This window comes from Physeter macrocephalus, chromosome 9, assembly GCF_002837175.3.
Source record: "Physeter macrocephalus isolate SW-GA chromosome 9, ASM283717v5, whole genome shotgun sequence".
Lineage (NCBI taxonomy): Eukaryota > Metazoa > Chordata > Mammalia > Artiodactyla > Physeteridae > Physeter > Physeter macrocephalus.
The window spans coordinates 49350681-49366730 of record NC_041222.1 but is presented as its reverse complement, the minus strand read 5'-3'; the positions used below and the strand labels follow the sequence as shown (position 1 = coordinate 49366730).

Here is a 16050-nt window from a genome sequence, read left to right as displayed (position 1 = left end):
GGGGGTATTAGGAGGATTAAATAATATGATGTAAAATGCTTGGTGGTGCAACAACGTTTCCCATTTACCTGTGTTTACTCCGTGCACAGTGCCTGGTAAAGAGGAAGTGCTTAATTAATGGAGCAGTTTATAATTATTGTTATTATTATTATTCCTTAACTCATCTAGTCTCTTCTGTTGCTCTGTGACACCCACACTGGAAATCACCACTTTCCTTCCTTTCCTCCAGCCAGGCTCTACACCCTGCACACCCAGATGTTTCCCTGTTCTCTGTCCTTTTCTCATGCTGAGCCCTAAATCGTCAATTCTGCCGTCTCCTGACACCAAACCATCAATGCCCCTATGCTAGTTTGCAGATATTTCAAATTCAACTGGTTCCATCCCAGCGTTCTCTCAAAAAATGTTTTCCAATGCTCAAAATTTTAGCTTTTAATTTAGAAATTAAACAGTTTATCTAATTTATTCTTAAGCCTTGTGCTTTTTTAGAGTATGATCTCAATATTACGGGGTGACCAGAAGCAATGAATGCCAAAACCACCGCGCCTTCCACAGAGTCAAAATATGGTGTAATTTTGTGAAATGGAGGAAATATGCATTTTGAATGGGATTAAAAAAACCTATTACTCACTTCCTTTCCTTCCTGCAGAGAGTACTGAGAACATTAAGTAACAGTTTATGACTGACTCAGCATCCCTCCCTGGAATGTTAGTCATTAAGTGTTCTCTAAAAGTAGTGTCTTCAAGGACTGCTGAGACACGGATAGCCAGCCTCTAGCAGCCATGAGCATTAGGGCTTGGGAAAGCCAACCCTGAGACTGTCAGGAATGGTGCCACACTCAAAGTGTACAGTTCCTTTGGGGTAATCTGATCATTGACTAAACATTTGGTGATGTTAAGAAATTATTGTTCATTGTTTTAGGTGTAATAATTAGTTATCTTTTGTATTTATTTATTTATTTATGCATGCCGTGCCATGTGGCATGTGGGATCTTAGTTCCCCAACCAGGATCAAACCCGTGCGCACTGCAGTGGAAGCATGGAGTCTTAACCACTGGACCACCAGGGAAGTCCCTACAGTTATCTTTTAAAAATAATTATTATCTTTGAAAGATACATATTGAAGATTGAATTGATGATATGATGCTTGAGTTCTGCTTCGAAATAATCCAGTTCAGAGTGAGGGATATAGGTGGAAACAAGATTGACCATAATCTGATCATTTTTAAATCTGGGTGATAGGTATAATGTGATGGTTCCTTATATTCTTCTCTCTACTTTTCTATAATTTTGGAATTTTCCATAATAAAAACAAATTTTTTAGGTGCATGGGTAAGCTTTAGTGCACAGATCAGGTACTGTTCTGGTTGTTCAAGACTTTAGGCTCATGCAGGGGTCCTAGGTGAGCTTTTAGTGTCACATGTTGGTGAACACACAGCCTATGCCCGATGAATATTGAATGAGTAAATGAAAGCAGAGAGGCATAAAGCTCTGACCCTTTTCTTCCTGTCTTTGCAGCGGAGCCCAGGGGGAATACGCTGGGCTGGCCACTATCCGAGCCTACTTAGACGGGAAAGGAGAGAGACACAGAACAGTGAGTGTGGACCGTTTACTCACCACCGGGGGTTGGGGGAGGGCAGCAGGTTCAGCTTTAGGGTCCCTTTCATTCTGTGGGACACTCCCTCCAATTCTTCTTGGAAGAAGCTGGGGAAACATATAATCAAGAAACAAATGTCTATGAACTGGCTATTACGATCCTTGCCTCCAAGACGTTTCACTGGACCATTTTGAGGGAAAACATTTGGAGATAAAAGGCTTTCTCTCAAAGCCAGTCTGTAAAAGTCAGCCAGTTGGCTGTGGACCTGCTCCCCGCAGGGAGCAAAGGGAGGAAGGGGCAGGAATGTTGCCATTCCAAGCCTCCCTCCTTGGCTCAGCCCTGGACAGAGGGCAGAGACTGAGCTTTCATTCTTCTGTAACTCCTACTGTGCCTGAGCACAGTTCTTGTCATATGTATGCTCAGAAAATATTTATTGAATAAATAAATTCCCTGTTAAGTGATTCTCAGCTCTAAGCAACAAAAGAAGACGTGGGACATGGAGCAGAGTTCAAGGTTCTGCTTCTTCGTTTGCTTTGGGTGAGGGTCTAGTCTCCAGGGTCCAAACTGCTTTTGGGGGGCCTTTGTGCGGTCAGCAGGTGCTAATGCGCTCGCCAGGCCTCCACTAATCCCCAGAGGCAGTGCCTTTAGCAGATGACCTAACAACACAGGCTTCAGATTGTGGCTGAAGGAGGTCTGTGTTCCTGGGACCTTCATTTTGGTGATGGCCACGCTAAACTTGAACTTCATGAGCTGTGGAGGTGGTATTGGAGGGAGCAGTGGGTAGGAGCCAGGAGCAGGTCGAAGTGTCTGCCCAGCCCAGGAGAGTTAGAGAAAAAGGTGCTGGGGTGGTCTGGCTGCCCACATAAGTGGGGTGCAGTGGGTGGTAGTCCAATCTTAGTCCATTCCTGGTTTTATTAAAGCTGGAAAATTGTTTATGGCCAGTTGCCTGGATTTTGCAGCGAAGAATTTAAATACTATTTCACTTCCCTTCCACAAAAGGGGAGAAAAAAAATTTTCTCCCACCTTCCCTTGCTTATCCATCCTGATTACACAGGTGTGTTTTCCCAGGCCTTCGTCCTGGTTGGGAAATAGAATTGATTTTCAAAGACCTTTTGGAAAACAGGACATTTATTACTTGAATAAATTACTGAAGACTGGCCACATGCAAGGTACTGTGTGTGCCAGTCCAGAGAGAGATCAAGCGATAAATGAGACAGACACAGTCCCTGATATTTCAACTTTTTTTTTTTCGCCTGGGTGTTGAATTCTTTAACTTTCTAAGGAAGGGTTAGTTTGGAATTACAATTGTTCTTTAGACCTCAGAATCTCAGCACTGTCATAGAGTCAGAAAGGAAGCACTGGGACTCCAGTGAGAGGATGCCAGATGAGTGACATTTAAAGTTGCTTTTTCTATTTTTCCTCCGTGGCTTCCATGTACCCAGTAGCCCCTGGAACTCTCCATTATTATGTTCTTTAACCATGAGGTGTCTGGGACTCCTGGGGAGGGAGCCATTCATCCTGTGTAACCATCTTCATGTCGCTCCTGCTTTATGGAGAGGCCGCCAAGATCTACACTGTGGTGCTTGTGGAAGGCCAGTGAGCAGCTAGCGAGAAAAGGCCAGCTAAAACCCAGGGCTGTCCACTCTGTGATACTTCCCATCCCTCCTTGGTTCCCTGCTCTTTAGTCTGACACCCGGAGCTATCTGTGAATGTCTAGGAGTTGGGGACCAAACCAGAAAGGTCAAGGAAAAAGGATGAGAGACGTTTTGATTGGGCCTGGGCAGAGTTCTTCTGTGACTCATGGATTCTTTTTAGCTCCTTCTCCTTCTTTGTTTTTTCCAGTCCTCCCTTCTCTCTCAGTCCCCTTGTGTGTGACTTTTCTTCTGGCACCACTGTTCACACTACCATCACTGAAATGTTGGGAGAGGTTATTCCACTGAAGGATAGAGAGGAGTGGGGTGCTGCATTTTGGGGGGTGGGTGAGGGGAGGCAGGGAAGGCTACCCAGTCACTGAGCTTGTAGAAACACAGAACTCTTAAGTTTGGAAATGTTGGCATCCTTTCTAGATTAAAATTTTAATTAAACCTGACTTTTTTAGTTAGAGAAAAAGAAAATGACTTATTATTCAAATAATCAGGGAGGATTTTTCAACATCAGAGATGTCTAAGACAGCTGCTTCCATACAACAGACTCTAATGGAATCTAGTAAAATATATCCTTCTTTTGCATTTTTTTTTTTTTTTTTTTTTTTTGGTGGTACGTGGGCCTCTCACCGCCGTGGCCTCTCCCGTTGCGGGGCACAGGCTCCGGACGCGCAGGCCCAGCAGCCATGGCTCACGGGCCCAGCCGCTCCGCGGCATATGGGATCCTCCCAGACCGGGGCGCGAACCCGGTTCCCCTGCATCGGCAGGCGGACGCGCAACCGCCGCGCCACCAGGGAAGCCCTATCCTTCTTTTGGAAAAAAAAAAAAAAAAAAAAAAAAAAAAAAGAATGTGGGGAAGTCATGTGCTACAGAACCTCCCGGGTTCCTGATGATTCTCTTATTTCAAGCTGTTTTGGAAGTTATTTTCACATTTACTCTTAGGTTAAATTTCAGAGGTTCCTAAAAGGCAATGGCCAAGTTCTTGATTTACCAGTTTAACCTGAGAGAATACAAATTATTTAACAAACACTTATATAGAAATTACCCTGTGCCAGGCACTGTCCTGAACACTTTATAATTATTAACTCAATTTACCTGTCAAATAGTAACTCAGGTTTGTTGATCAGAGACTGGATTTCCTTTACAAAGGGAAAACACTGACCAAAAAACCCCCCAAAACCAAAAAAACACCCCCAAAACCTGTATGTATTTTTCTTTTCTCAGCTGCCTGAGGCAAAGGAGTGGCCTTTTGTTTTTGGATTTTACCTGTGGTAAGAAATTGATTTCCCTTGCAAAGGAGCCCTCCTCCTTAATTTGTCACTCATTCAGCAAGTCTTCTTCTTTTTTTTTTAAAAATAGATTTATTTAATTAATTTATTCATTTGTTTTTTGGCTGCGTTGGGTCTTCTGTTGCTGTGTGCTGGCTTTCTCTGGTTGCCGCGAGCGGGGGCTACTTTTCGTTGCAGTGAGTGGGCTTCTCATTGCGGTGGCTTCTCTTGTTGCAGAGCACAGGCTCTAGGTGCGCAGGCTTCAGTAGTTGTGGCACACGGGCTTCAGTAGTTGTGGCTCGTGGGCTTAGTTGCTCCGCGGCATGTGGGATCTTACCAGATCAGGGCTTGAACCCGTGTCCCCTGCATTGGCAGACGGATTCTTAACCACTGCACCACCAGGGAAGCCCCCAGCAAGTCTTTGAGGATGAGCTATGTTGGGTCTACACCAGGTGCATTTGGGGGTTAGAAAAACACAGCATCCACCTAAATTGGCATAAATGTACCAAAGAGGGTTAGTGTTGATAAAATATCAAATCTGGTTCCTCTTATTTCCAAGTCCTTTGCAATGCCACAATTTTTAAAGTGAGGATCCACATAGAAAATCAGAAACGTCTAACAGCAAGAAATCCCTGACAAAACCACTGAGACCTTTTCTTCCCGCTAATCCTTATATCAGGATGTGTATTAGTTTCCCATGGCTGCTGTAACAAATTACTACAAACTTAGTGGCTTAGAACAACACAGATTTATTTTCTTATAGTTATGGAGGCTAGAAGTCTGAAATTGGTTTCACTTGGCTAAAGTCAGTGTGTTGGCAGGGCTCGTTCCTTCTGGAGGATCCAGGAGAGAATCTGTTTCTTTGCCTTTCCTAGTTTCTGGAGGCCTCCTACATTCCTTGACTCATGGCCCCTTCCTGCCATCACTCCAACCCCTTGTTCAGTTATCTCATCTTCTACATCCTCTGTAGTCAAAGCTTCCCCTGGCTCCTTATGATGAGAACACTTGTGAATGCATTTAGGGTCCAACCTATAATCCAGATTTCAAGATCCCATCTCAAGATCCTCAATTTCTCACCTCAAGATCCTTAATTTAATCACACCAGCAAAATCCCTTTTGCCATATAAAGTCACATTCGTAGACTCTGGGATTAGAATGTGGACACATTTGGATGCTATTCAGTGTATCACAAGATGAGTGACATTTTTAGCTTGGATGTTTCTGTTTCCTCAGAACTTCTCTGGTATGAATTCTTCATTGAGGCCTTTAACAAATATTTTATATTCATTTTTAAGTATTCACCTTTCCCTTCCTTGATCAGTGTTCTGCCCAGAAGGGATCCTTTTATCCAAAGATCCTTTGGTAGAATAAAAATATCTTGTGAGAAAGGAAAAAATAACTCCAGCTTTGGTCCTGAGAAATTAAAGAAAAGAATTTAATACAGGGCTTCCCTGGTGGCGCAGTGGTTGAGAGTCCGCCTGCCGATGCAGGGGACACGGGTTCGTGCCCCGGTCCGGGAAGATCCCACATGCCGCGGAGCGGCTGGACCCCGTGAGCCATGGCCGCTGAGCCTGCGCGTCCGGAGCCTGTGCTCCGCAACGGAAGAGGCCACAACAGTGAGAGGCCTGCGTACCGCAAAAAAAAAAAAAAAAAAAAAAAATTTAATACAAAAGGGAAACATTTAAACAAGAAAAAGGATTGGAGGACAACATAGCATAATCAGCATGAGACCAGTAACCATTCAAAAGAGGCACTAACTTTCTGTCTGCAGAAGAACAACAAAGTAATTTCATGTTTGCCTCTGTTTGTAGTTCTCTTTGGATCACATGCATTTTGCTTAAGTAGATGGCTTTGCTGTTTTTGAGGAAACAGCTGTAAGCTAAATTTCCCCTTCATAAGCCCATTTTTATGATGCCCATCCATTTCTCTTCAAGGGGTGTCAGTATTGGTTCTGGGATTAAAAAAAATTAAAAGCAGGATTGTTTTCAGGGTCAATATTGCTTCTTCTTGTTGCTTTCTGTTGGAGGGAACTCCATGAGGCCCTTTCCTGTAGTGGGGCACCATCAGATCACACAGAGCACCTGTGTTCACATGATTTGGGGGCAGGAAATGAAAATGATTTAAATCTGGGAATTTTAACGTTGTGCGTGCCTACCATCTGCCTTCCATAAGAATTCAACACATCTTTAAGCTCTGGCTTAGGTTCTACCTCTTGAAATACTTTCTCTTGATCTCTTCAACTTGAAGTGGCAACCCGTTATTCTGAGTTCCTTTGGTACCTGTGGGCTCTAGACATTTTTTTTTTTTTAAGAATTTTTATTTCCCCAATTATACTGACAACAACAAGATGCTTTGGAAAGAGAGGAATGGCTTCCTCAGATAAGGGAGGAGGAGATGTTTCCGCTGGCCAAGGAGACTGGGTTGAGGTGATATAGTCCCTGTTTAAAGGGTCCTTTTATTTATTTATTTATTTTTATTTTTTAATCTGACTGCACCGCCCGGCATGTGGGATCTTAGTTCCCCAACCAGGGATCGAACCCGCGTCCCCTGCATTGGAGCATGGAGTCTTAGCCATTGGACCTCCAGGGAAGTCCTTCTAGACATTTATTTATATGGATGCCAGCCTTGTCAGTGAATGCAGCACGTGAGCACAGGACAGGGGCTGATCGGCGTTTGTGCTTAGTTATGATTCTCATGGCAACTAACAATTCATTGCACAGAGTAAACATCCAGTAATGAAGTAGTCATTGGTGTGTTGGCACTAGGAGGCCTTGGAATATGTAGACTATTACTTCTCCTGGTCTCAGTAGAGCCAAGCAGAGCACTGGAGCTGTGATGTGTGCTTTTGAGTCCTAGAGTTTAACTTCCAATCTCATGTTCTTGTAAGGTGCTTTCTATATATTATAGCTGAGACGAGGTTAGAATAAGCCTAGGCCTGCTTTTGGTGTTGCTGGGATAAGGGAGGAAACTATTAATATTCTGAAAGTCTTTAGGGAACAGTATTTGGGGATTCAAGTGTAAACTCCTGTTGGACATTGTTTTGCAATACAGTAATAATGAAATTGTAGTAAACTTTAAGGCACTACTGGGCAATTTAAATAGCGCATGTGGCACGTATTGAATTTATGCGCCAAGTATTTTGTAGGATTTTCTATCATTATGAATAGCCTGGTGATTTTTCTCTCCTTCCTTCCTTTCATTCCATTCCTAAGGTTTGCCTCATTCCAAAATCCGCACATGGAACCAATCCTGCAAGTGCCCACATGGCAGGCATGAAGATTCAGCCTGTGGAGGTGGATAAATACGGGAATATCGATGCAGCTCACCTCAAGGCTATGGTACTCATCTTCCACTTAACAGATGGGGGAGGTCTGGGTTGGAAAGAAGTTGTGGGGATCAGGGATGGTTTATCTTCTTTTGCATTCTAATTAAAAGACTGCAGTTCCTCCTCTGAATGAGTCTAGGGAGAATGGCATAAAATCAGAAAACCTAGCCGACTCTGTAAGAAAAATAAAAGCAAGAGTCACATTTCTGGTCCAGAATAAAGCTGACCACAGTCTATTTTACCTCTTCCTTCTCTAACAGGGAGAAGGTCCTTTACACTGAAATCCCATCATCTAATGTGTGCATGTGTAAGAAACTGAATGAATTATTCATGGTGGTAGTAAGGATACTCCTTGCAGGATCTACCTGCCTCCTTCTACCCAACCCTCCCCTCCTTCCCCCATTAACAGTCAAACTGGCAGTCACTGGTATTCTCAATCTTTGTGTTGGGAATTAAAACATAAATATAGATTTTGCAGATGCTTGTGATGGCCCCAGCCGTTACCTGCTGAATTTCAGGCAATATTCCATCTTCCTTCTTGCAGCACCAATTCCCACTCCCAACCTCCCAACCTCCAGGAAGAGGTTGCCTAGCAACCGTATCTGCTTTCCACTGGTGGACTGGAGGCTGCATCTTAAGAGGGAGGGAAATCACTTGAATAGCAATGTGATTTTGTCGGGGTTATTAGGTATGGAGACTGAGAACTTCATGTAACTACCTCAAAGGGAAGAGGAAAACACAATGCTGCTCATCTCTCCCATCCACCCTCCTGCTTCCATAGCTCCATAAAGTTTTTACTGATAAATATTCTGGGCCAGTAGTTATAATTATTAAGTCTCTCCATAATAGGATATGACCTTAAAAATTTTTTTTTTCATTTCCACATGAGCCTGTTCACTGACTTGCTGGTCAGACAAACAGCAACATGCCTTTTATATATGCTTGCCTTCTGTCAAAAGGAAAAAAAACGATGGAGTTTTTTTTTAATCAGAGCAGAACACTCCTAGTGGGAATTCTAATTTCAGTAGAATGGGAGGGAAAGGGGATAAGGGTGGATATGGCAAGATGAGCAGAGAGAGATTAACTGTGAGAATCAACTTGTCTGGAACCAAAAAGATCTGAAATAATTATTGAGATGATTTGAACCAAAGGAAAACCACTTTAGAGAGTTGAGCCCAAAATACCCAAAAATCTTCTGAACAGTTTTTTGTTTTTGACAATGGAGATCAATCGAAGTTCTTGTTATTTCTTTGGAATGATTTACAAAGGGAGTAATGGCTGTGGATCTTCTATTAGCATCATCCTACATTGAGACAGTTCCAGAAATGAAAAGCACAAGTCTTCATCTTTCTTAATCCTTTAAAATAAAAAGCGAGGGATTGGCTAAGAAAGAAACATTCCCTCTCCTTGTCTCCTTCTGCCCTTTTTTATCTTTCAGGTGGATAAACACAAGGAGAACCTGGCAGCAATCATGATTACGTACCCATCCACCAATGGAGTGTTTGAAGAGAACATCGGAGATGTGTGTGACCTGATCCACCAACATGGAGGACAGGTCTACCTGGACGGAGCAAATATGAACGCTCAGGTGGGCAGTGTGAGAGGGCTCCCTGAGAAAATGGTTAAGTACAAAAAAAAAAAAAAATTCATTTTCTTTGATTTCTTGCCAGTTGTCTTAAAACATGTCACTGAATTCAGAACAGAGACTGACTTTCTATATTGCCAAATCAAACAAAGTATGTACCACAATTTCACTGAGATTACAGATCCTAAGGAGGTCATGGGGGATGCTGAGGAGGAGGTAAAAAGGTTGAAGGGAAGCAGGGAGTGAGCTGAATGTCCTTAGCTTGTCACAAGGTGTTATATCCCTCTGGGGGTAGTAAAGGCAATGAGGTCACCTGACTCCCTTCCTGAGGGAATTTAGACCCAAGTTTTGGCCACTGGTGGCTGTTGATCTCCTATGGCCTTGGACTAGCTTCAGCTTCATCAGTGTGAAACAGCTGAATAGCTCTGTCCCTGAAGGGCTGATCCTGACTTCTTGGCAGGGCTTGGGGGTGTGGTCATGGTCTGTGTGATGTGTACCTTTGAGGAAATGCATTAGGGAGACTTTGGAGGACAGGGACTCATCTTTTTAAGAGTCTTCTCAGCTTCCTCCTCTCCTTTTTTTAAAAATTTATTTATTTATTTATTTATTTATTTTGGGCTGCATTGGGTTTTCGTTGCTGCGCGCTGGCTTTCTCTAGTTGCGGTGAGCGGGGGCTACTCTTTGTTGCTGTGCATGGGCTTCTCATTGCAGTGGCTTCTCTTTGTTGCGGAGCACGGGCTCTAGGTGCGCGGGCTTCAGTAGTTGTGGCATGTGGGATCTTAGTTCCCCAACCAGGATCAAACCCGTGCGCACTGCAGTGGAAGCATGGAGTCTTAACCACTGGACCACCAGGGAAGTCCCTACAGTTATCTTTTAAAAATAATTATTATCTTTGAAAGATACATATTGAAGATTGAATTGATGATATGATGCTTGAGTTCTGCTTCGAAATAATCCAGTTCAGAGTGAGGGATATAGGTGGAAACAAGATTGACCATAATCTGATCATTTTTAAATCTGGGTGATAGGTATAATGTGATGGTTCCTTATATTCTTCTCTCTACTTTTCTATAATTTTGGAATTTTCCATAATAAAAACAAATTTTTTAGGTGCATGGGTAAGCTTTAGTGCACAGATCAGGTACTGTTCTGGTTGTTCAAGACTTTAGGCTCATGCAGGGGTCCTAGGTGAGCTTTTAGTGTCACATGTTGGTGAACACACAGCCTATGCCCGATGAATATTGAATGAGTAAATGAAAGCAGAGAGGCATAAAGCTCTGACCCTTTTCTTCCTGTCTTTGCAGCGGAGCCCAGGGGGAATACGCTGGGCTGGCCACTATCCGAGCCTACTTAGACGGGAAAGGAGAGAGACACAGAACAGTGAGTGTGGACCGTTTACTCACCACCGGGGGTTGGGGGAGGGCAGCAGGTTCAGCTTTAGGGTCCCTTTCATTCTGTGGGACACTCCCTCCAATTCTTCTTGGAAGAAGCTGGGGAAACATATAATCAAGAAACAAATGTCTATGAACTGGCTATTACGATCCTTGCCTCCAAGACGTTTCACTGGACCATTTTGAGGGAAAACATTTGGAGATAAAAGGCTTTCTCTCAAAGCCAGTCTGTAAAAGTCAGCCAGTTGGCTGTGGACCTGCTCCCCGCAGGGAGCAAAGGGAGGAAGGGGCAGGAATGTTGCCATTCCAAGCCTCCCTCCTTGGCTCAGCCCTGGACAGAGGGCAGAGACTGAGCTTTCATTCTTCTGTAACTCCTACTGTGCCTGAGCACAGTTCTTGTCATATGTATGCTCAGAAAATATTTATTGAATAAATAAATTCCCTGTTAAGTGATTCTCAGCTCTAAGCAACAAAAGAAGACGTGGGACATGGAGCAGAGTTCAAGGTTCTGCTTCTTCGTTTGCTTTGGGTGAGGGTCTAGTCTCCAGGGTCCAAACTGCTTTTGGGGGGCCTTTGTGCGGTCAGCAGGTGCTAATGCGCTCGCCAGGCCTCCACTAATCCCCAGAGGCAGTGCCTTTAGCAGATGACCTAACAACACAGGCTTCAGATTGTGGCTGAAGGAGGTCTGTGTTCCTGGGACCTTCATTTTGGTGATGGCCACGCTAAACTTGAACTTCATGAGCTGTGGAGGTGGTATTGGAGGGAGCAGTGGGTAGGAGCCAGGAGCAGGTCGAAGTGTCTGCCCAGCCCAGGAGAGTTAGAGAAAAAGGTGCTGGGGTGGTCTGGCTGCCCACATAAGTGGGGTGCAGTGGGTGGTAGTCCAATCTTAGTCCATTCCTGGTTTTATTAAAGCTGGAAAATTGTTTATGGCCAGTTGCCTGGATTTTGCAGTGAAGAATTTAAATACTATTTCACTTCCCTTCCACAAAAGGGGAGAAAAAAAATTTTCTCCCACCTTCCCTTGCTTATCCATCCTGATTACACAGGTGTGTTTTCCCAGGCCTTCGTCCTGGTTGGGAAATAGAATTGATTTTCAAAGACCTTTTGGAAAACAGGACATTTATTACTTGAATAAATTACTGAAGACTGGCCACATGCAAGGTACTGTGTGTGCCAGTCCAGAGAGAGATCAAGCGATAAATGAGACAGACACAGTCCCTGATATTTCAACTTTTTTTTTTTCGCCTGGGTGTTGAATTCTTTAACTTTCTAAGGAAGGGTTAGTTTGGAATTACAATTGTTCTTTAGACCTCAGAATCTCAGCACTGTCATAGAGTCAGAAAGGAAGCACTGGGACTCCAGTGAGAGGATGCCAGATGAGTGACATTTAAAGTTGCTTTTTCTATTTTTCCTCCGTGGCTTCCATGTACCCAGTAGCCCCTGGAACTCTCCATTATTATGTTCTTTAACCATGAGGTGTCTGGGACTCCTGGGGAGGGAGCCATTCATCCTGTGTAACCATCTTCATGTCGCTCCTGCTTTATGGAGAGGCCGCCAAGATCTACACTGTGGTGCTTGTGGAAGGCCAGTGAGCAGCTAGCGAGAAAAGGCCAGCTAAAACCCAGGGCTGTCCACTCTGTGATACTTCCCATCCCTCCTTGGTTCCCTGCTCTTTAGTCTGACACCCGGAGCTATCTGTGAATGTCTAGGAGTTGGGGACCAAACCAGAAAGGTCAAGGAAAAAGGATGAGAGACGTTTTGATTGGGCCTGGGCAGAGTTCTTCTGTGACTCATGGATTCTTTTTAGCTCCTTCTCCTTCTTTGTTTTTTCCAGTCCTCCCTTCTCTCTCAGTCCCCTTGTGTGTGACTTTTCTTCTGGCACCACTGTTCACACTACCATCACTGAAATGTTGGGAGAGGTTATTCCACTGAAGGATAGAGAGGAGTGGGGTGCTGCATTTTGGGGGGTGGGTGAGGGGAGGCAGGGAAGGCTACCCAGTCACTGAGCTTGTAGAAACACAGAACTCTTAAGTTTGGAAATGTTGGCATCCTTTCTAGATTAAAATTTTAATTAAACCTGACTTTTTTAGTTAGAGAAAAAGAAAATGACTTATTATTCAAATAATCAGGGAGGATTTTTCAACATCAGAGATGTCTAAGACAGCTGCTTCCATACAACAGACTCTAATGGAATCTAGTAAAATATATCCTTCTTTTGCATTTTTTTTTTTTTTTTTTTTTTTTGGTGGTACGTGGGCCTCTCACCGCCGTGGCCCGTAGTTGTGGCTTGCGGGCTCTAGAGCGCAGGCTTAGTAGTTGTAGCGCACGGGCTTAGTTGCTCTGTGGCATGTGGGATCTTCCCAGACAAGGGCTGGAACCTGTATCCCCTGCATTGGCAGGTGGATTCTTAACCACTGCGCCACCAGGGAAGTCCCTTTTTTTGAAAAAAATTTTTTTAAACCATTTCAGACTGTCTGCTTTTCTTTGCTCCTGTCTGATTTCTTTTGAGTAGTCCAGGGATTCTATTGCTTCAATAGCATAAATGGATTCTTTATCTTTGACCACATTCACAATTAGTCCAAATGCCAAAGTGGCAGGAACACCCGTTGAATGTTGTGGCCAGTACCAGGATGGTCCAGGAAAACTGTCAGCCTCCCTTTCTCTCCCTCGGCTCAGTATTCTCTCCAACAGCCTTCCAGCCCTTTATAGCCACGTGCCCTAAGGGGCCCTTTGATAAAGTGCATGATACCCAAAGCTGGGGTGCTAGAAATTGCCTGTTTCAATAGCAGGGAGGTACTATCCTTTCTTGCACTAGGGATACTTCCTCTTCTCCCTCTTGGGGTGAATAATTAGAAATTGACTGTATATTCAAATCTGTATTTTAAAATCTAAATTAGGCTAAAAAGTCAGTTGCTGTTTCCATAGAAACCACAAGCCACACTGCCTGTGGGATGCCAGGTTTTGGTTGCAGTATTTTTTTTTTTTTTAACATCTTTATTGGAGTATAATTGCTTTACAATGTCCTTCTTTTGGAAAAAAAAAAAAAAAAAAAAAAAAAAAAGAATGTGGGGAAGTCATGTGCTACAGAACCTCCCGGGTTCCTGATGATTCTCTTATTTCAAGCTGTTTTGGAAGTTATTTTCACATTTACTCTTAGGTTAAATTTCAGAGGTTCCTAAAAGGCAATGGCCAAGTTCTTGATTTACCAGTTTAACCTGAGAGAATACAAATTATTTAACAAACACTTATATAGAAATTACCCTGTGCCAGGCACTGTCCTGAACACTTTATAATTATTAACTCAATTTACCTGTCAAATAGTAACTCAGGTTTGTTGATCAGAGACTGGATTTCCTTTACAAAGGGAAAACACTGACCAAAAAACCCCCCAAAACCAAAAAAACACCCCCAAAACCTGTATGTATTTTTCTTTTCTCAGCTGCCTGAGGCAAAGGAGTGGCCTTTTGTTTTTGGATTTTACCTGTGGTAAGAAATTGATTTCCCTTGCAAAGGAGCCCTCCTCCTTAATTTGTCACTCATTCAGCAAGTCTTCTTCTTTTTTTTTTAAAAATAGATTTATTTAATTAATTTATTCATTTGTTTTTTGGCTGCGTTGGGTCTTCTGTTGCTGTGTGCTGGCTTTCTCTGGTTGCCGCGAGCGGGGGCTACTTTTCGTTGCAGTGAGTGGGCTTCTCATTGCGGTGGCTTCTCTTGTTGCAGAGCACAGGCTCTAGGTGCGCAGGCTTCAGTAGTTGTGGCACACGGGCTTCAGTAGTTGTGGCTCGTGGGCTTAGTTGCTCCGCGGGAGTGGGCTTCTCATTGCGGTGGCTTCTCTTGTTGCAGAGCACAGGCTCTAGGTGCGCAGGCTTCAGTAGTTGTGGCACACGGGCTTCAGTAGTTGTGGCTCGTGGGCTTAGTTGCTCCGCGGCATGTGGGATCTTACCAGATCAGGGCTTGAACCCGTGTCCCCTGCATTGGCAGACGGATTCTTAACCACTGCACCACCAGGGAAGCCCCCAGCAAGTCTTTGAGGATGAGCTATGTTGGGTCTACACCAGGTGCATTTGGGGGTTAGAAAAACACAGCATCCACCTAAATTGGCATAAATGTACCAAAGAGGGTTAGTGTTGATAAAATATCAAATCTGGTTCCTCTTATTTCCAAGTCCTTTGCAATGCCACAATTTTTAAAGTGAGGATCCACATAGAAAATCAGAAACGTCTAACAGCAAGAAATCCCTGACAAAACCACTGAGACCTTTTCTTCCCGCTAATCCTTATATCAGGATGTGTATTAGTTTCCCATGGCTGCTGTAACAAATTACTACAAACTTAGTGGCTTAGAACAACACAGATTTATTTTCTTATAGTTATGGAGGCTAGAAGTCTGAAATTGGTTTCACTTGGCTAAAGTCAGTGTGTTGGCAGGGCTCGTTCCTTCTGGAGGATCCAGGAGAGAATCTGTTTCTTTGCCTTTCCTAGTTTCTGGAGGCCTCCTACATTCCTTGACTCATGGCCCCTTCCTGCCATCACTCCAACCCCTTGTTCAGTTATCTCATCTTCTACATCCTCTGTAGTCAAAGCTTCCCCTGGCTCCTTATGATGAGAACACTTGTGAATGCATTTAGGGTCCAACCTATAATCCAGATTTCAAGATCCCATCTCAAGATCCTCAATTTCTCACCTCAAGATCCTTAATTTAATCACACCAGCAAAATCCCTTTTGCCATATAAAGTCACATTCGTAGACTCTGGGATTAGAATGTGGACACATTTGGATGCTATTCAGTGTATCACAAGATGAGTGACATTTTTAGCTTGGATGTTTCTGTTTCCTCAGAACTTCTCTGGTATGAATTCTTCATTGAGGCCTTTAACAAATATTTTATATTCATTTTTAAGTATTCACCTTTCCCTTCCTTGATCAGTGTTCTGCCCAGAAGGGATCCTTTTATCCAAAGATCCTTTGGTAGAATAAAAATATCTTGTGAGAAAGGAAAAAATAACTCCAGCTTTGGTCCTGAGAAATTAAAGAAAAGAATTTAATACAGGGCTTCCCTGGTGGCGCAGTGGTTGAGAGTCCGCCTGCCGATGCAGGGGACACGGGTTCGTGCCCCGGTCCGGGAAGATCCCACATGCCGCGGAGCGGCTGGACCCCGTGAGCCATGGCCGCTGAGCCTGCGCGTCCGGAGCCTGTGCTCCGCAACGGAAGAGGCCACAACAGTGAGAGGCCTGCGTACCGCAAA

General features: G+C 43.8%; 1 protein-coding gene across 1 annotated transcript in view; it reads left to right on the top strand.

Moving 5' to 3' along the window:
* Positions 1 to 16050, top strand: part of GLDC (glycine decarboxylase) — a 108181-nt gene that overhangs the window by 62872 nt on the left and 29259 nt on the right. Inside the window, exons 16-18 of the mRNA XM_024126926.3 lie at positions 1515 to 1590; positions 7717 to 7842; positions 9268 to 9417. Coding sequence (XP_023982694.1) covers positions 1515 to 1590; positions 7717 to 7842; positions 9268 to 9417 — 352 coding nt within the window. The remainder of the gene's footprint in view (positions 1 to 1514; positions 1591 to 7716; positions 7843 to 9267; positions 9418 to 16050) is intronic.